This window comes from Peromyscus eremicus, chromosome 7, assembly GCF_949786415.1.
Source record: "Peromyscus eremicus chromosome 7, PerEre_H2_v1, whole genome shotgun sequence".
NCBI lineage: Eukaryota > Metazoa > Chordata > Mammalia > Rodentia > Cricetidae > Peromyscus > Peromyscus eremicus.
The window spans coordinates 65,169,328-65,191,473 of NC_081422.1; the positions used below are offsets into that span (position 1 = coordinate 65,169,328).

At 38.1% G+C, this 22,146-nt stretch overlaps 1 protein-coding gene across 1 annotated transcript in view; it reads left to right on the plus strand.

Moving 5' to 3' along the window:
• Positions 1–22,146, plus strand: part of Adam10 (ADAM metallopeptidase domain 10) — a 110,813-nt gene that overhangs the window by 12,564 nt on the left and 76,103 nt on the right. Inside the window, exon 2 of the mRNA XM_059268205.1 lies at positions 14,293–14,443. Coding sequence (XP_059124188.1) covers positions 14,293–14,443 — 151 coding nt within the window. The remainder of the gene's footprint in view (positions 1–14,292; positions 14,444–22,146) is intronic.

Consider the following 22,146-nt stretch of genomic DNA (forward strand, 5'->3'; position numbering starts at 1 on the left):
GGGGTAGAGGGTGTTTTTAAAAATATTTTTTATATTCATTCACTTACTTGCGTGCTTGCCACTGCACATGTGTTGAGATCAGAGGATGACTTATAGGGGAGATCGTTCTCTCCTTCCACCCTGTGTGGCTCAGTGGTTGAACTTAGTTCCTCAGGCGTAGTGGCAAGTGCCATCTCACCATCCTTTGTGTGTGTGTGTGTGTGTGTGTGTGTGTGTGTATGTGATAAATGTGGGAATGTTCAAAATTTCCACTGGGCCTGTAAAGTGTTAGGCACTGTGTGCATTTTATTGTGTATTTTATACAAGGTCAGATTTCTGAAATATACAACAAAGGGCAAGAAAGCAAACTGCTGCTGGCATGCTTTTTTGTGTAGGTGAAATAAAGTAAGAGAAAGATAACCTACCTGACAACCAGAGTGCAGAGTGATTTAATGTGGACACAGTGCTGCAGTGAAATAGCCCTGAGAGTATTACATCATTGTGGCCTCCCCCGGTGAAGATGTTGATAAGAATGCGCCTGATCAAGATGTTAAACCATGGAGAGAAATTAGTAATAGTTCAGGTGGAAAGATATATGGCACATCGAAAAACTTGGGTTGTCTAGAAACGTTCCTTCACCGGAAACTGTCACTTTCCACTGACCTCACATAAGGAACATTTCACTCGGCACTGTAGGTTAAATGTGTGTTATTTTTGCCGTTGTCAGGAAACATCATTGCACGGGAATACCTTTAGTTGTAGTCTCTGTGTTTGGAGATAAAAGGAGTTGGGTTGGCAACTTTTTTCTTTTTATTTCTTTTCCATTGTTGGGCATCAACCCCCAGGCTCTGTGGATGTTTGACACGTTTTCTACCAGTGAGCTACACTGGTTGGGGTCTTCTGAGCTCTTCCTGCTAACTTCCCTGTTGTTCATTGGTCCCTGTATGGTAATGCATCAGTAATGAAAAGAGATACTCTAGCTCTGGGCTTTTTGGTTTTACTCCTAGTCTTTAGGAGATTGTTCATTTTGTACAGATCTGCTTGATATATTTAAGGAGTTTAAGGCAGGGGAAGATTTTCATTGTGGACTATAAATCCCATGTTAAAATAGAAGCAAGCTTTTAGAAGACATAATTTCTTTCACTTTTTTTTTTTTTTTTTTATTTTTCGAGACAGGGTTTCTCTATGTACCTTTGCGCCTTTCCTGGATCTCGCTCTGTAGACCAGGCTGGCCTCGAACTCACAAAGGTCCGCCTGGTTCTGCCTCCCGAGTGCTGGGATTAAAGGCATGTGCCATCACCGCCTGGCTGACATAATTTCTTTGTTGGTATTTAGTAGTTACTTTCTCTGTAGCCTAGGCAAGCTTTGTACTTGTACTCTTGAGTAATTGATTTCAGTCACCAGTTCACCAGTTCGCTTCTGATTCAGGTTAGAGTCATTTTTCTTCAGTTCCTGTCGTATGGTGCCCACTCTTCTCCCTGCATCCATCCCATTCAGTCTCTCTTCACCTTAGTAGTCAGTGACCATCCAAAGTGTGGTCATAACCAGCCAGTAACAGATTGTGTACTTCCCAGTGGCTAAAGTCAGGACTTTATTGTGTGAATTTTACCTCAGTTAAAAATATCTCAATTGAATAAACAATAACACACCTATCAAGTAATTCACCATTGTAAGTAAAAGTCAAGTTTGTAAAAAACTGTATGGGTACCTTTGCATCTCTTGTTCATTTCTGTTCCAGTTAAATTTGCTCCTGTATGAGGGCCTTTGTGCTTTCTGGTCCTTTGCATGAAACACATATTTCTGTATATGGCTCTATTATGAGCTCTCTGTTATTTTGGAAACTAAAAAAAAAAAGCAATAAAATCTTAATAGTTTCAAAGTATCTAGTTCAGTAGTGGTATGGACAGTCACATTATTGTGGTTTGTTCTCTATTGAGTCTTTTTTTATATCTTAATCATCCAGATTACCTTATATAAAAATGCCAGCTCCTTCCTTGGGCTTCTCTAGCCACCATTTTCCTATACCTCTCTTCCATTAATAACTTTTATAGCTTTGTTTATTGTTCATCATCTGAGAGTAAAGCTCCACAAGACCAGTAGCTATTTATTGTAACTTTTTAATGTTTGTATTCTCAGCACCTAAAATAAAGCCTAGCACATCCACTATTAAGTGTACCCAGTATGTTTGTTGAATGAAAAAACAAATCATGAAGTCAATAATTTCTTCATTTTACAAATTATGTAAGAATTCCCAAATTTCTGAGAGTGTGTATTGGGGAAAAAGCCTCCAGAGATTCACATTTGTCCTTTTTCTTTCATTGACCCCCTTAACATTTTAAGTGGTGCTCAGGATCAAACCTGACTTGAGTATGCTAGCTAAGCACTTTACCACAGAGCTGTGCTTCAGCCTAATGTAATCAACTTTAAAATAGAATGGGATTGCCATTTTTGCTAGTGTATTCATTCATTTTGTTCCTTAAGTACTTTTACATGCTCTTTTAATTAAAGAGGTAGGATGAGTTAGAATTGTTTCTATAAGAACTAAGTTGCTTTTTAAAAACAACTGTGTCTTCCCATCCCAAAGTATATTTTATTTTATGTATATAGGTGCTTTACTGGCATGGATGTTTATGCACTTCTTGTGTGTCTGATGCTCATGGAGCCAGAGAGTGTCAGAATACATGGAACTGAAGTTACAGACACTTGTGAGTTGCCATTGTAGGTGTGTGGAATTTAACCTGGATCCTCTGAAAGAGCAGCTAGTGCTCTTAACTGCTAAGCATCTCTCCAGTCCCTGAAAGCGTTTTCAAGCATGTATTAGTTCACTGCAAAAAGTAGCCTAAAAGCATAAATATGTTGTTGTTTTGAAACAGAATTATCTTATACTCATCTTCCTCCCTTAGCCTTCTTTATACTGGGATTATAGGTATCTGTCACCATGTCCAGCAGTAGTTTTTAACAATAACTTATTATATCTTTAGGTAGTGTGTGCTGTAAACCATTCTAGACACTTTATACACACATACATTTAATCCATATAATGTCACTTTTAGGTACAGGTACTGGTATCTTACACCTTTTTCAAATGGGAAAACTGAGGCATAGTGAAGTAGGTACTTCATATAGTTGTGAAAGCTGCATGGATATTTTGCATGGAAATTTCCTGAAACACATTCATGGCAGCAGTAAGATAATCTTTCCCTTATCTTGCAAATAGATATAGAAGTTTTTATAGAAATAAATTTTATTCCATTGCCAGGCTTGCTAGGAATTCTGTTTTGTTTTTGTTTTGTTTTTTCGGTTTTTCGAGGCAGGGTTTCTCTGTGTAGTTTTGCGCCTTTCCTGGAACTCACTTGGTAGCCAAGGCTGGCCTCGAACTCACAGAGATCCGCCTGGCTCTGCCTCCGAGTGCTGGGATTAAAGGCGTGTGCCACCACCGCCCGGCCTGTTAGGAATTCTGATACTTAGGTTCATAGGTTCATATGTTTTCCATTGATTAGTTTGTGGCTCTTAATTTCTAAAATATAGTTTGCCTTTCCATAGAACATTTGAATAGATTCATTCATTAATTTTTTATATTGGTGTTTATTGATCACCTTTTCCTTTTTTGGAGATAGAGTCTCATTATATATCTCTGGCTAACCAACACTCACTATGTAGACCAGGCTGACCTCTCACTCACAGAGTTCCTCCTTTCTCTGCTTCCCATGTGCTAGGAGTAAAGGTCTGAATGACCATGCCTACACCTGACTGTTGTCCAGATGCTGAGGATCCATGAGTGAGCAAAGTGCCTGTTTAACTTGTGACTCTGTATTCTAATGATGGTGGGCGGTACATGTTCAAAATCTCATAAAGAATACCAAAGTAGGACGTGAGAGTGTGAGTGATGGGAATGTACACTTAGGGTGCTCAGAGAACTCAGGATGACAGAAAGGTGACGGATAGAGATATTGCACATAGAAAGAAAACTGGGGGAAGATAAGATGAGAATAGATAGGAGTTGGGCACGGGGAGTACAGCCTCTTGTAAGGATCACACTTAGCTTTGTAAGCTGTTGTTTAGACTTTGAGTCTGGAAGGTTAATATGCTTACACTTTTATTGAATAGCATTACTCTGTTGTGTAAAGGATAGATAGTAGGAGGTGGGAATAGAACCAAAAAGGAGGTCAGTTATTTGTCATGGATTTGACTGTTGAGGTACTTTTGAACCTTGCTGTGTTTGACACGTTTTTAGCTTTTGGAGTTCAAATTTCTTTGCAGCACATTTTTTTCTTTCTCTCTAGGCACATAAAGAAAGCTACTGTTATGTTAGCTATAGGCACCTGTAAATTAGAATTCTCCCTGGAGACTTAGGTTCTGAACTGAGCAGACATGCTTTACTTGATGAAGTGTTGACATTAGTGTACATCTTTTGGAAAGTTTTCTCCTAATTGCTTTTAGGTTGAGTTTCTGGCTCTAGAAGGGCTGAAGGTGCAGGTCAGGTAATGTGCTTGCCTCAGTATCCATGCGATCCCTGTGTTAAAACTCCCAGCGCAACAAACAAAGATGACATTAGAAAGGCAGCACTTTTAATATTTTCACATATTTTGATGGTAATTATGGTACATGCTGTTTGCTTCTGGGAGTTACCTGAGGATAAAAGTGGAGAGGTTTATTACTGTTTGTTTATTTTGTTGGTTTTTTTCAAAACAGGGTTTCTCTGTGTAGCTCAGGTTGCCCTGGAACCCTCTCTGTCACCAGGTTGGCCTTGAACTCACAGAGATCTGCCTACCTCTGTTTCCTGAGACTGGGATCAAAGGTGTGTGCCATAACTGCCTGGCTGGGGTTTGTTACTGTTTTAAAGTGTGAAATTTTACTCTAAGTAGATAGTATTGTGTGAGAAGTATAGAGATCAAATAAAATCATATAGGGAAATACTTTAGTATTTATGGGAACAGTTTTCCTGAGGAGGATTTTACAAGATGATTTGTACGAAACACAGAATCTTGGATTTCTATTTGAGTATGGTGTTGCTTTGCCTGATTCATGATTTCTCTTGATTAGATTGATATTATAGGAAGGCTAATATTGTTAGTCCCGAGGCATCTATAGACTGATATAACCTGAACTGGAAGAGTAGCAGGTGATAAGAATAAGGACTAGAGTAGATGACGAGGAATTGGAATAGACAGTTGGCACCTTGGTATTGGGGAAATCAAAAGCTGTGCCAGGGAGGGCTGGATGCAAAAGTGAGAGGGCTAGAGGCTGAGCTCTGTTTAGATAGAGGCAGGTGAGTATTTAACATGTGTCTGTGAGACCTGAGGGCAACCTGTGTTCTGTCTTTACCTTTGGAGTTCCTGACCAGTTGCTAAAGTATAAGAACAAAGCTCAGTTGAGTCACTTCAGACTCTGCATGTGGAAACAGGCAATTCTGTGGTGTCTGACTGAGGTAAGTGCTGCAAAGGTTGGAGATTGGCCCAGGTGCCTGTGGAGTAAACCATGCCAATTTCAATTACTAGCTGTGGAAATCAAGGGTATGCACATATTTTTGATCTATAAAAAGTACATTCTATTCCTCTTTAGTATTTCATTATATGTGGGCTTAAAAATATATCTTAAAGGTAGATGTTAGTTTTGAAGGCCATGTCATTGATGTGTTTTTATTTCAGTTTTTTGCAGTCACATCAGCATCATGAATGGTGCTTGACTTTATGAAGATAATAAAACTGTTACATGTTTTCTTGAGCTCGTTGATACCTCACTTACCTCCCTCATAATGCTCCTGATTTGCTCCATGCCTTTGGGCTTGTTACATACCTCCTAAACCACCAGTTTCTTTAACAGTGCCGAATAGTTTTTAATTAATAGATCCATTTGGTGGGTCAAATGGAAAAGTTCAGAGCAGTGCATAGCCTGGTAAATTGCAAGTGCTCAGTAAATTTTAATTATCATTACATTCAACTTATAAGTACCATTATTGTGATAGTTAACCTTGATTACCATCTTGATGCCAAATTAGTAGTCTGGAGAGGATTAACTGGGTGTTTGGGGGTGGCAATCCCTGCTCTGAATATGGGAGATACTACCATCTAGTAGGTTGGGGCCTGGGTGAAATAAAAGGAAAATAAGAAGGAAACATTCTCTCAGCTATAATGAGTCTTTCTCTATCCCACCCGCCAGCTCCCAAATAATGACATGGAGACTTTTTATTAATTATGAAAGCTCAGCCTATAGTTTAGCATTGTTCCTAACTAGCTCTTATAACTTAAATTAGCCCATTTATATTACTCTACATTCTATTACATGGCGTTGCCTTTCTTCCATCTTGCACCTCCTGTTTCCTCTCCTTGTCTCTGGGCGTCTACTGCCGCTCGATTACCCACTTCCTTTCTCTTACTGGAAATCCAGCCTATGCCTCCTGCCTAGCTATTGACCATTCAGCTCTTTAATAAACCAGTCATAGCAATATAATCTTCACACCGTGCACAAATATCCCACATATCTTAAGATATTAGCAGCTTCCTGGCTGCTAATGTGAGCTGCTTTGTTTTGTCACACTATCTCTGCCATGGTAGGTCAGAACCTGTGAAATTGTGTCAAAATAAGTGTTTTCTCCTTTAAGTTGTTATCTCAAGTTTTTTTTGTTCTGTTTTATTTTTATTTTTGTAACCATGATGTAAAGTTAACAAGCTTGCGTTAACATTTATTTTACTTACCTATTTTTTTTTTTTTTTTTTTTTTGGTTTTTCGAGACAGGGTTTCTCTGTGTAGTTTTGTGCCTTTCCTGGAACTCACTTGGTAGTCCAGGCCGGCCTCGAACTCACAGAGATCCACCTGGCTCTGCCTCCCGAGTGCTGGGATTAAAGGCATTCGCCACCACCGCCCGGCTATTACTTACCTATTTTTAAACCAAGTGCTAATTCATAAATTTATTTTAAATTACATTTATTTATTCTTTTTGGTGGGTGTGGGATGGCAGCATGAGCCTGCCATGGTGTGCATAGAGGTCAGAGGATACCATTTTAGAGTTGATTTTCTTTTTCTACCTCATGAATTCTAGGGATTGAACTCAGGTCACCAGGTTTGGTAGCACACAGCTTTACATGCTAAGTCACCTTTCCTGTCACAAATATTTAATTAAACAAAAACTGTACCTAATCAGGATAGTCTTTCCCCCCATATATATATAGTAAGCTGTCAGTGTTCATTAAAACAAACAAACAAATAAACAAACCCAAAAAACTAACAAACAAAAAAACCCCAAAGTCCTACAACTGTAGTACTTAAAAAAATAAAATAGCCCTTTGTAGTTTTGGGATTTTAATTTTCCTTCTTAAGATATAAAATGTGGAGCTCTAAATTTTTTTTGTGTCTTCTAGCCAGATTTTCATATGAATTTTAAAATACTAGATTTTTAAAATAGAAATGAGAGAAAAGCATTAGCATGATTTTATGAATATGCAATGAACTAAAGGTATTCTTACTAAAGTTGAGGGCAAAGTGAAAATGCTCTTATTTCTTTTTTGGTGAACGGTTTGGGGTGATCCTAATTAGTATAATATAGTAAGTTAAAAACAGATAAGGTTATAGTAGATGAGGGAGAGATTTAAATATAAGAAACAGAAACAGTGCCAGAAAATAAAATAAAAAATATTTTCATAAGTTTTGTGTATAATCATGGAGTTTACAAGTTCTCTCCAAAGGGTCTCAAGAAAGAAAAAAACCAATAAGAGACAGATAAATGGATCTGGATGATTTGGATGTCTTAGGGAGAGTTTACTAGAGGAATTGGCTTGTGGTTATAGAGGCTGAGAAGTCTCATGGTAGGCCATCCCAGAGAGAAAAGGAGAAAATGATTGTGAACAATTGATGATTTGGTGATGTTCACCCACATGATTGGATCAGTTTTTTGTCTTCCACACTCACATTCCTGACTCACATGGCAGTCTCCTAGAGACACCCAGAAATAGCACTTTGGCAGCTCTCTAGGTTATTTTTTTTTTAAATTAAATTAAAAAAGAAGTATATCTTACATGTATATGAGTATTTGCCTACATGTTTATCTGTGTACCATATGGATGCTTGGTATCTCTGGAGGTCAGAAGAGGGCATTGAATCCCCTAGAACTGAAGTTAAAGACAGTTGCGAGCCACCATGTGGGTGTTAGGAGTCAAACCCTAGTCCTCTGGAAAGAACAGCCAGTGTTCTTAACCTCTGAACAATCTCTTCTGCCATATCTATCTCTAGGTGTTTGTTAATCTAGTCAGGAAGATGCTAAGATTAATTATCACAGAGGTCTAGTGATCTCAGGTTAGTGTTCTTGTTGCAGCAGAAAAAAGGATGCATTGTAGTTAAGTCAACACTTAAGAACCTTAGTGTCTTTAGTGACTTCTGTAACATTCTGTAATGCTCCACATGCCTCAGCCTCCTGAGTGCTAGGATGACAAGCTCTGTTGCACAAAAGTAGTGATTAAAAAAAACCAAACAAACAAGTAAATTGATGATTTTATCTGTGTTAAAAACAGATAGTGTCTGAAAACTAGCTTTTGGGTTTTAGGATATGGACCCCTGCATCATCATCATCATCATCATCATCATCATCATCATCATCATCATCGTTTGGCTTTTCAATACAGGGTTTCTCTGTGTAACTTTGCATCTTTCCTGGAACTCACTCTGTAGCCCGGGCTGACCTCGAACTCACAGAGATCCGCCTGCTTCTGCCTCCCAAGTGCTGGGATTAAAGGCATGTGCCACCACCGCCCAGTGCATTATTATTATTATTAATACTATTATTGGGCATTTTTGAGACAGGGTTTCTCTGTGTAGCTTTGGAGCCTGTCCTGGAACTTGCTCTGAAGACCAGGCTGACCTCCAATTCACAGATCCACCTGCCTCTGCCTCCCAAGTGCTGAGATAAAAGGTGTGAACCACTACGGTCCAGCAGACTCCTGCATTATTTAGTAAATTTTCCCTAGCAGTTCTTTTACCTAGAAGCATGGGTGGTCCCTAGCCCTATTAATACACTGTTGATGCTTCAAGCAATCATGTAGAAAAAAGGGGAAATAGTTGCTGGGCTGAAGTCTGGAGTTTCTTCATGAAGAAAAGTTGCAATGCGTCCTAAGCTTGAATGTGCATGTGGATGACTTTGGAAATCAAGACTGTGTCTTTCTGTTGCTGTGACAGATGCCTGAGAAAATCAGCCTAAGGAAGAAACGGCAGCCTTTGGCTTATGGTTTCAGAGGTTCCAGTCCATAGGCCAATGCTGCCCTTGTTTCTGGGCCTGTGGTAAGGCAGATGAACATTCTAATGGAACAGAGTTGGTCACTTCATAGTGGCCAGGAAACAAGGAGGGGTAATAGGAGGTTGTAGGGTCAAGAGAAATATGCATTTTAAAGGCATGCTCCCAGTGACTGACTTCCTCAGAATAGGACCCATCTTTCATAGCTCCATCTCCTTCCCATAGTCTCAACATTTCAAATCTGTTGGTGGCTGAGAGCATTGATTATGTCAGAGCCCTGATGATCTAACAGTATCAGGAGATACCCACAGTATCACAGTACAGGTTCTTCACTGATCTGGATGTTTCTCAATTCAGTCAAGGCAGCCAGCATTCAAGATTACCTACCACACTGGGTTATTTGGAGTGTCAGTAGATGTTGTGGGGTGCTCCAGAATCTGCCCTGTTAACAATTCCCCAAGGTATGCCCATGCTCTAGTCCTGGAAACAATTTAGATAGTGAGGTCTCTTGTGATAGGAAAATGCAACATCTGTGAGTGGAAAAGTATTTATTTTCATAGGATTAAGACATCCACAGAGGTGTATTTCTAGTCTCAGCATTGAGTTAATGAGTTTATACTGCTAGGTGTTTGGTGCATGCCTCTCTGTGAGTTTAAAGCTAGCTTGATCTACAAAATGAGTTCCAGGCCAGACAGGGCCACACAGTGAGACCCTGTCATAAACAAACAAAACCCCCAAAAAACTAACAACAACAAAAATCAAACAAAAACAAAACAGTAAAAAAAGTTATGTATTTATTTGATCATATGATAAATAGTAGATTTTCCAGATTTTCATTTTTAGCTGTTGGTCTTAAATGCAGAGTCAGATCTACCATGTTCTAAGAAGTTCTTGGTTGTGAGCAGAGGATCATAGAGTTGTTTTTTGGTTGAAAATGACCTAGTTATGTTGGTTTTTTTTTTTTTTTTTTCTTTTCGAGACAAGGTTTCTCCGTGTTGTTTTGGTGCCTGTCCTGGATCTTGCTCTGTAGACCAGGGTGGTCTCGAACTCACAGATATCCACCTGGCTGTGCCTCCTAAGTGCTGGGATTAAAGACGTGCACCATTGCCGATTGGCTCTTGTTGTGTTCTTAACTGATGCTTTTTCTTGAAGTTGTTTTCCTACAGGTGTACTCTTCATACCTGGAATTGATTGTTACTTGATCTTCTACTTTTGCTCTGTCTTGTTTCTTGCTCTGTCTTGTTCAAAATGGAGATATTTAGGAGCAACAGATTATTAAAAGATGGGCTAATAGTTTATTGGAAATGATTAGAATGGTGATATTTAAATTTCTGAGAGAACAAATTGAAATATTTTTTTGAGTTGTCTCTGATTTGTGTTTGTTTTTTATTATGAATACTTAAAAACAATTTTAAATTTTGTTTATATTATGTGTATGGGTATTTTGCCTTCATGCATGTCTGTGTACCATGTGCATGTCTGGTACCCTTGGAGGCTAGAAGAGGGTATTGGATTCCCTGGAGCTGGAGCTACAGACATAGCTGTCATGTGGGTGCTTAAGACTTAAGTCTTCTGCAAGAGCAGTAAACCTTTCTAATGGCTAAGCCATCTCTCCATCTCCCTGTTATTTTTTTCTGCCTGGAAAATTTCTCCTAACATTTTTAGTAGTACAGGTCTGGTATTAAGATTAGAAGCTTTGATATCCAAACAAGTCTTGGTTTTGACCTTCAAGACCCTTCATTTAACTGGTTATAGGATCGTGGGCTGAAAGCTTTGTAGAACTTTAAACATAGATGCCTACTTTGTGATTGTGTACAGAGTTGTGTCTTTATTCTTACCTGTGTGGCGTGTGTATTTTCCTCTGGGTGTTTTGGTGCTTCCTTGCTACAGTTCATTTTAACATTTTGACCTCTAGTTTTCAACCATTAGCCTATGATTTGCCTTTATCTAGTTTTCTTTTATGTGTATTCTTTTTGATTTAGTGTTGGCTTAGAGTTATATTCTGATATTTTTTTTTATCCCCCTCTGGAATATCTGCTTTTCCGGTTAACTAGTGTGTAGGGTGTTGAGACAGGGTTTTTCTCTGTAACCCTGGCTATCTTGGAACATGCTCTGTAGACCAGGTTGGCCTCTCAGAGATTTGACTGCCTCTGCCTCCCGAGTACTGGGATCAAAGGTGTGTACCACCACTGCCCGGCTTAGTGGGGCTTGTTTTTAATAGCTGCGTTTACAACATCATCTGCAAACTTCATCATCTCTTAATATTCTGTTACTAAGGACTGATTTTTGTTTTAGTTATGGGAGAATACACACACACACACACATAAGCATATTATATGCATGGTAACTGTTGTATAAAGAACATTCTGATTTTTATATTTGGAGGTGTTTGATTGTATCTTTAAACACATTTAGACTTTTCTGGCAGTTAAGCTACTTGGAATCAGTTAAATCCAATTTGTTATTTAAATTTGAAAGACCATGTTTATTTAAGCTTAGTTAAGATAGATCTAGAACAGCTGTTAGTCTATGACTACTTGTACCTCACTACTAAGGAGTTACTTTTTTTTTTTTTTTTTTTTTTTTTTTTTTTTTTTTTTTTGAGACAGGGTTTCTCTGTGTAGTTTTGTACCTTTCCTGGAACTCACTCTGTAGCCCAGGCTGGTCTCGAACTCACAGAGATCCACCTGCCTCTGCCTCCCAAGTGCTGGGATTAAAGGCCTGTGCCACCACCGCCTGGCTAGGAGTTACTTATCTGAGGGTTATACCCAGTGTTTCATATACTTTTCTTCTCTTGGAGATATGGAAATGAATACTTACTAGACCTGTGTTAGATGTATTTTGTCTGGGCATAGTAGTATATACCTTTAATCTCAGCACTCAGGAGACAGAGGCAGGAAGATCTCTTTGAGTTCAAGGCTAGCCTAGCCTATATAGCGAGTTCCTGGACAGGTAAGGCCACATAGAGATAGCCTATCTCAAAAAAAAAAAAAAAAAAAACCCCAAAAAAACAAAAAACAAAAAAAAATAAAATAATTATTCTCCTTTCTGGTGGTTCTTATTTTCTGTGGTGGGATAATTTATTCTTTCTATTCAGATCATTACTCATCAAACTCTCCAGGTGTTAGAGCTCTCTTCTTCCTGGCAACTCTGTCCCACAGGTCTTACTTAAATGCTTGACCTCACTGAACTCGGCTGTTTAGGTTGCTTCTTGGAAGTTGTGGGCATTTGTAGAACTCACCTCATTTGTTGCTTTGTCCAGTTTCTTATTGTTAGGATAGTTTGTTAAATTTAGTTTGTCTTGATTTCATCCTAGCCAGAACTGGATATTGACTTAACAATTTGCATCCTTTTTCTTTTTCTTTCTTTTTTTTTTTTTTGGAATCACTTCAGTGTAAATTATAGTTATCATGCCATTTAACCCCCCAAATACTTCAAAAAATTGTCTTTGCAAATTCAAGACCTTCTGTTATGTAACCACAGTATTGTACTAAAGAAAAGTAGCAAGAATCCCTCAATGTCATCAAAGACTGATTCTGATTTGTTACAAATTATTTTTATGCATTTGTTTCCATCTTAGCTGGGTAGATTTTTTCCTCCTTTGATTTTGTTTCTTTGGTGGTTTTGCTCTGATGTGATTATGCAAGGTTATATTTAAGTGTACATGTAACATTTCTCAGAGATTTTTATTCTCGGTTATAAAAGAAATTTCAAAGTATTTGAAAGGATGTCATACAACCTGTATTCTTTGGCTATATAAGAATTAAGCTAGAAGTCAGTAACAGAAATAGGTCCTGGGATATACTCAGTAGTGCTGCTTGCCTAGTGTGTATGAGACACTGGGCTTGATCCCCAACCCCACAAAACAACAAATCAAATAATGAAAATATAGTTGAAAAATCTTCACTATTTGGAAACTAAATACTAGTATTTGAAATAGTGTATGGATCAAAAAATAAATTAGAAAGAATGAGGAGTGGAAAAAGAAGTGGAATGAATATAACAGAATTTGTGAGTTACCTCTGAGGTGGTACTGAGAGAACATTTATACTACTGAAAGTCTAAAAGTTCACCAAGGACTAGCTGCTGCTGGCACCACCACCACCACCACCACCACCACCACCACCACCACCACCACCACCACCACCACCACTGCCGCTGCCTCCTCCTCCTCCTCCTCCTCCTCCTCCTCCTCCTCCTCTTCCTTCTTCTTTTTAAAATCTACTTGCTGTTGGTGTTTGAGACAGGGTCTCACTATGTAGTTCCCACTGTGTAGTTCTGGCTATCCTGGTGCTTGTTTTGTACCAGGCTGTCTTCTAACTCATAGAGATCCACCTGTCTCTGCCTCCTGAGTGCTAGGATTATAAAGTTCTGTACTATCATGTACTATAAAATGAAATTGTGGATAAAATGTTTGCACAAAACAATTTAGGCTAAGATGATTTCATTGGTTAATTTTGACAAAACTTGAAGAGGGAAATGATACTAATTTTCTTTTAATTTATCTAGAAAATTGAAGATATACTATTTTTCCACTAATTTTTTACTCTGATAATAATAATAGATACTGAGGGGAACAGGTGACAAATTGGCTTCTATGGTGGTAATTTTTACCAGCAAAAATGTGATTAGTGTGAATTTGTTCAACCCAATAAAGCATATCCAAGACAAACCTACAGCAAATTCAAAAGCTTTTGTGTGTGAATAATGCCATCCTTATAATAAGTTTTTTTTTTTGGAGGGGGGTTATTTTGAGACAGGGTTTTCTCTTCATAGCCCTGGCTGACTTAGAACTCAGTTTGTAGATGAGGCTGACCTCAAACTCACAGAGATCCGCTTACCTCTGCCCTCCAAGTGCTGGGATTGAAGGTGTGTGCCACCAGATCTGGCAAATGTCACCTTTATAATAAAGTTGTGTGAGAATAATGTTAGTGGGAGATTCAGCATAGTAGTCAGGATTAATGAGACAGTTAGTATAACTTATTCATAGATATGTGAAAATAATGGATGGGTTAGCCCTAATTAGTTAGAACTAGAAGGGGCCTTTAAGATGATATTAATTCAGACTGTTACCTATTTGCTTGTTTTTATAGGTCAGTATGGAAATCCTCTAAATAAATATATTAGACATTATGAAGGATTATCTTACAATGTGGATTCATTACACCAAAAACACCAGCGTGCCAAACGAGCAGTCTCACACGAGGACCAGTTTTTACTTCTAGATTTCCATGCCCATGGAAGGTGAGTAAATTTATTGCTGACAGTATCTAAAGTCTTGATTTAGTCGGCTAAAGGAAGGAACTTTATTTTTGTTAATGGAAAGCTTCTCATTTGAAAATTCATCCTCCACCGGAATTTGGTATATACATTTAAAAATGTCTTTTAAAATGGATTGCCCTATTGTATATTTAAGTCATATGTAAATATTTTTGAATTGTGAATGTGAGGTCCAATCTTGGATGCTTGTAAAAGATGGAGGGTGGTTACAGGAGGTAGGAGGTTACAGAAAATGGGAGGAATTATAGACAGGTAAAACATACTTTATTCACTAGCATACAAGTAGCTAGGTAGCGAGATGCTGGCAAGTACTCAGGCAGGAGTTGGCTCACAAGGGACACACATGTGCAGACTCTGACCTGGCACATAGGCTGCACAGGGGTAGGGACAGTGGCAGACACACAGGCAGGCTGATGAAAGAGAAGCCTGTGATCTTAAGACCATCTATCACATGAAAGTGGCACTCTGGTAGGAGTAGTTATATAACAGATGACATCAGTGTTTACTTTTGGGGTTCCTGAATATCTGGTGTCAGCTATTTTGTGCCAACTCAAGGCCCCTCAGATGTTGGGTGTCTGCTATGTTTTAGCTAACTCATACTAGATATCCATTTCAGCACCATGTTGTCTAAGCATAAGCTAGCCCTTATGCGCCCCCCCATTCCCTACAATGAGTCAGATTTGATAATAGAATGATATATTTTTTAAAAAAGATTTTGTGTTTGTCCTTCCACTTTTTGTATGTTTTGTGTTTAATGTAGTTTTTCTGGTACCAACAGACAAAGTGGCTAATTGTTTGCTATTGAATAAGTTACTTAATCTTTTATTAACTCAGTTTTATTAGTTCTGTATTAACAACCAGTAGACAGATTACTTGCTATACTGTTGAGTTCTCAAGCAGAATTGTGAAGGGATACAGAAAGGAGAGCTAAGGGAGAAAGAGAAAATTAATTATTAAATAACTTTTCTATTCTCAGTGTTTTATTTACATTTATTGAAAAATTATTGTTGTTGTGTGTACATGAGTATATACATGAATAGTGCACATGCAGTGGTCAGAAGACAACTTCTGTGGCATAGTTTCTCTTCTTCCACCTTTATGTAGGGTCCAGGCATCAGGCTGTCAGCCTTCCACAGAAATTGCCTTTATCTGCCGAGTCATTCAAATGCCCTTCATGTGTATTTTATTATTAGTCTTCTGAACACTGCTTAGTTTAGTCTCCCCCTCCCCACTGATCCCCCCAGTCTATCACTGAGAGAAGTCAGAGCAGGGAGGCCTGCTTGGTATTCCACACACCCTTACCTCCAACCAAGGAACTCACTTCCTAGCCAAAGAGTACAGCTGGAACGGGGAGGATGCTGCTCGCTAGGTGCCTTGTAGGCCGGCTTACACTCAGCTGCCTTTCCTAGATAGTGCAGGAATACCTGCCTGAGGTGGTATCACCACAGTGGGTGGGTCCTCTTATATCAATTAATAATCCAGACAGTTCCCCACAGACATGCCCACAGGCCAATCTCATTTAGCCATTTCCTTCACTGAGGTTCTCCTCTGAGGTGTTCTCAGTTGTGGCAAGTTGATAGTTGAAAACAACCAACACACACTCAGACAGAGGTAACTGTCAGAGGAGGAAACATAGACTCAGGAAATAACTTACACAGATAGATTTTAACCAGACCCGGATGACTAAAACCTTCATTTTCTCCCCTTGTGCTCTTGGTCAGGCATTCTATATTGCTTGTTATGATTATACTTGGAACTTACTGTACTGGTATAACCTTGATTGAGACTTGCATTTACTTCCTAGTAGATTTCTAATCTTCTAGCCTGTTCTCATTAATATTATTCTGTATATGGCTACAATGTGGCTCTTCCCTAAATGCCATCATACCCTCTTTTGTGGTGCTGGATATAGGACCCAGAGCCTTGCACCTGCTGACACTCTGTCAGCCTCTAAATGTTTCCTTTTTCATGTCAGCTTACATCTTACGTGCTTTGAAGCTTTCCATTAACAAGTTTTAGCATTTTAAAATTTGCCAGTGAAATTTTTCTGTAAATTAGTCATAGCCTTTTAGTCTAAGGTAGCTTCAAGTGTCTTTTTTAGCCAGAATGGTCTTCTGAGTACCTGAGGTGCATATACACTTTGTTCTTTATGACAGTTATTTTCCATTCTGATCATCTTTTAATGTGTAATTCAACTTCTGCTTCTTAGACATCCTTTCCCATTCTTTTGAACTTTTAAATTCCTCACTGTTTCATTGACATTTGATTTGTGCTCTCTTCTTTTCCATGTATTTCTTGCCTATTTTTCTTTTCTTCTTAAACATTATTTTATGTATATGAATATTTGGCCTATTTCTATGTTTGTGTACCATGTATATGTCTGGTACTCATGAAGGCCAGACCTGGCCATCAGATCCCCTGGAACTGGAGTTACAGGTGTTTGTGAACTGCTGTGTGGGTGCTGGGAATTGATCTGGGTTCTGTGCAAGAGCAGCCATTGCTTTTAACCACTGTTCTGTCTCTTCAGCTTATTTTCTATATATGTGTTGTTTCTTTCTTCAGGCAAGCACCTTGTTATTCAGTATTATTTGGTGTATTACACATTTGATCTAGGTGCTTTGGAAAGATATTAATAGATTAATCAAAAGATTAATTTGAAGATGTTTCTTTACATTAAAAAATTTAGGGCTAGCAGTTTACCACACTAAATAATTTTTTATGACTCAGTTTTGGATATTATTAAAATTACCCATTCTTTATTAGCACCATCAAATAATAATGTCATTAATCTTTTTAACTTTAGTAACATCTCAAAATAAATTTACTACTGTGTTTCCAAATATACTTACTATTGTATTCCTCACTAGCAGAACATGCAATTTCAGTTAGCTGCCTTTGGTTTGGATGTCACATTGTTATATAGGTAGATTTTTATTAGATAAATTACATATTTTATATTTGACAAACCAAATTCCTAGTTCTTTTATGTGTATGTGAGTGAGAAAGAGTTACATGCATGCAGGTATGTAGTCATCTAAAAAATAATTTGATTGCTGGTTAAAGGTAACCTCATTAAAGCCCTGGATTATAGAAAAAATATAAATATAGATTAATAAGAACAGTAGGGTGTGCAGAAGTCATTGTGAAGAAGGAAATTTTATATATGGTGTTTTAGAGATACAATACTGTAGAAACTTACAGTGGGAGAACTTCCTTTTGAGGTGATAGTTTGATGGTGTTACTTTTTCCTTTCTTTGAAGTAGGAAATACAAAGTGATGAAGTTGTGTAAGAAATTATATATTTCTTACTAAATATATTTCTAGTCTTGTAAGGAATACTAAAACCAGGTATGATGGTGCATGACTGTAATCCATCTCCAGTACTTGAGAGGTTAAGGCAGGAAGATCTCATGTTTTAGAACAGTATAGTCTACATAATAAGACCTTGTCTCAAAAATACAAAACAAAACAAAACAAATTGAAATACTGGTTATATCATAACACCTCCAAAAGGATATGTATCTATGTACAGATTATTATTTTGGGGATAAAAAGTAACCTGTGTTTAATTTTCACAAATGATCTCTTATATATTTGTATTTGTTAGTGAGTACACTATAATGAAGACTTGGGGTTACAGTTAACTGTAGCCACATCTGTAAAATGTGCCAGTCATATGCATTGTGGCTAGATTACTTACCTATTTTTCAACCTTTTAACAATATCAATAAGAATTTATCTTATTCACAAAGCAGGGCCTAGTCCCTCAGAACCAGATATGTCTACTTGAGTTAATTATGAAAGATGTTGAATATTGCACAGTTAGTTCAGACACATAAAGAATATGCTTGTACAGAATTATGATTAGACAATTATGACTTAAAATTTGAGAAGTATCCCAGCCCCTGTGTGTTCAAGTATTAAAGTCCTTTTTGTATTTCTTTTTTTTTTGGTTTTTCGAGACAGGGTTTCTCTGTGTAGCTTTGCGCCTTTCTTGGATCTCACTCTGTAGACCAGGCTGGCCTCGAACTCACGGAGATCCGCCTGGCTCTGCCTCCCGAGTGCTGGGATTAAAGGCGTGCACCACCACCGCCCGGCTTGATTACCTTTTTTTATTGTGTCCATATGTGTATATCTTTCCTTGTGAACTTGAGGTGCAGAGCCTGAGTCTTACTTGGGTTTTTACATAGATAATGGTCATAGTGAGGGAAAGAAGGGTGGGGGAAGAGAGGGGAAGAAAGAAGGAAGGAATACAGAAATATTCAGAATATACAGAAAGGGCCGATGTATCATATTATAAGACATAGAGTTATAATAATTTCAGATAATTTGTGTTTCTTAGACCTTGTCTTAATGTAATAGTGTGCAATATACTAGAAACTGTTTTCCTGTATTCCTTTTAAATACTAGCCAATGGCATGTTGCATCCTGCTATAACTGTTATACAGACCTGCCTTAATTATCATGTATCCGTGGCTTGATTACCATGCATTTTAGGCTTCTGTAATACGAATGTGGTATAATCTCCTGAGGAATTTAGTTGATGTGGTCTTTGTAAAATGCAAGTTTAATCTCGTTTAAGTTTTGGTTCTGCAGTTCTGCACTCTATGATGTAGTATCTCTGTAGGTTAGTTTGGATATATCTTGGGCTTTGTTTTTGCCGTATCTTCCTCCAACAAGGCACACTGTCAATAATGCCACCCCCCATGAGCCTGTGGGCCATTTTCATTCAAACCACCACAGAAGGAAAGAGGACAACTCTTATGGAGCTTTCACCTTTATTTACATTGGATTTGGAGATCAAACTTAGGTTTTTAGTAAGATTTGTATTTTAAGAGCCCTTACCTGTTGAACCATCTCACCAGCTTTTTTTTTTTTTTTTTTTTTTTTAAAGTTTTAGTTTTTGAAACAAGGTCTGTAGCACGGAATGGCCTTGAATTAATGGCAGTTCTGCCTCTGCCTCCTGAGTGGGGTTTTGTTTAAGTTTCCCTTGTATAGCTCAGACTAGCCTGGAACTCACTATGTAGCTTGCCTGCAACTGGAACAAGTACAATCTTCTTACTTTAGTCTTATAAGGGCTATGCTTCTTTTATGTTTGTGTGCATGTAGGTGCACACATGTGTTGGTGTACACCCATGTGTATGAGCATGAATATGGAAGAGAGACGACAACCCGGGATGTTGTTCCTCAGGTTCCGCCTACCTCTTTTGAGGCATGTCACTCACTAGTCTGGAACTTGCCAAGTAGGCAAAGCTAGTTGACTAAGGAGCCCAAGGGATCCTCCTGTCTCTGCTTCCCAGTGCTAGGATCACAAGCATGTACCCTCAGGTCCACCTTTTCTTTTTACATGGATTCTGGGGACCGAATTCAAGAGTTTGGTTGTGCAAACCTAATGGGCCCATCTCGGAGGAACTATCTTTATTAATTCTGTGGTGATTGCAGGGACCCAGTTACTTTTGGTTTGGATAATTCTTTCCTTACAGTGTGAAGTACAAACATACTTTGCTTGTCCCTGCTAAAGGACAAATGCCTATATATTTAACTCCCAACTGTTTTTTGTTTGTTTTTAAAGTTTCACAAATAGTTTAATCTCACCTGTCAGTCTGAGTGACGCTTTCATTTTCTTTATCTTGAAGCCTTGGTGGTCATTTTGCCCAGATTGATAGTGGATGACATTCTGAGACATAGATTATGGAGCCTGTTTTACTTCTTTTAGGTTCCTGCTATTGACACATTCTTTTCAAATTTCCCATCATTGGTTATGGTTTTTCAGTCAGTCCTTTGATTTTTGGCTTTTACCAGAAGGCCTACATTCTGCCAGTTAGGGCTCACTTATATATACGAAGCAGGGGAACTATAACTTGGTATGGTGAGAAGGTCATTGGCTAGCTAGAGATGACTGGTTCAAGTTCAGACTCTGATTTTATTTGTGTGATATTCATGTTACTCTTCTCTTTGGTTTGTGAAATTATTAAACTTAAGTGTTTTCTGCTTAATTTGTGGTAATTTTTGTCTTTGTTTTCAGCCTGTAGAGCCCTAGAATTCCTGTGGATGATGCCTGGGGTGCACAGAGCTGATTCTATCTTCTGCTTCTGCAAAACTGTTCTGCTTATTATTTATGTATGTGTATGTGATACATATTGAGCTTCTAAAAGGTGATTTGAAGAAGGACTTTTCTGTTTCAAAAAAATATGCTATTGGGCGAGTGAGATGGCTCAGTAAAGACACTTGCTGCCAACCCTGGTGGCCTGAGTTCAGTTCCTGCAATTGAAGCCAGGAGAGAACAGACTCTCAAAAATGTCTTCTGACACCCACATGTGTACTGTGGCACATGTTTGAACCCACAAAAATAAATGATAGAAAATGTAATAAAAAAGCATACTAGTAAAAGTAAACTTAATAATCAAACAATATTTGATGTTCATATTGGCACCTTGCCCCTTTGTTTTTAAATTAGCATGTAAAACAATGTTTTTGTTAAAGCCTTTGCATATACACATCATGTGCATTGCTTATATTCACTCTCACAATAATAATTGAAAGAAAATATAGATGGAGAGACTATCTCAAGTATCTTTGTAAGAAGAAAGAGGAAATGAACGTCTGGAGACATTAGGCATGTCTTTTGAATCTGTTGAGATTTGAATGAGAAATGTCTTCCATAGGTGTATGTATTTGAACACTTGGGCCCAGTTGGTGGCTGTTTGGAGAGGTTATGCCTTCTGTTTTCTTTTCAGAATTGTTTTGCTGGTCTAGGTCCTTTGCATTCCCATCAGTGTTAGAGCCGCCTTCTCGGTGTCTACAGCGAAACTTGCTATTTTGATGGAGACTGTATCTTTCAATAATTTGGAAAGTTGGTGGCTTTTTGGAAGGAATGCTAAGTCTTGAACTCAGGATCTCGTGTCCTAAGCCCACTGTGTGCTAGCACACATTCTACCACACTGTACTCCCCACCCAACAACACTGTTTAGTGGTCAAATTCTGAACCTGATACCTCCATTTATTTAAGTCTTAGTTTCTTTCAACATTTTTTTTTTCTAAAAAGCTTTCAGTGTAGAGACATGATGCATCTTTTGTTAAAGTATTTTAAAAAATACTATTGTATAGAGAGCACAATGACCATCTTTGGGTCATAGCATTTGTGGTGTTTGTTGACCAGTTGAGAGTGAATTAAAAATGTATGATGTTGAGAAAGGCAAGAAGATTTTTGTTCAGAAGTGTGTCCAGTGCCACACTGTGGAAAGGGGAGGCAAATATAAGACTGGACCAAATCGCCATACTCTTGTTTGGGAGGAAGACAGGTTAGGCCACTGGATTCTCTTATACAGATACCAATAAGAGCAAAGGCCCTACCTGGGGAGAGGATATCCTGAGGCAGTATTTGGAGAGTCCCAAAAAGTACATCCCTGAAACAAAATGATCTTCACTGGGATTAAGAAAGGAGAAAGGGCAGACCTAATAGCTACAATAATAACCTAATGTTAAAAAGGCTACTAACAAGCAATACCACTGCCTTATTTATTATAAAACAAATGTCTCATGGCTTTTAATATGTACTATAATTTAATGCAGACACCAAAATTCAGATTATAAATGGCTAACAATGTTTTTGCTGGACAGTCCTGATTTAAGTAAAATTGACTTGTATGTAGTAAAATGGATATGGT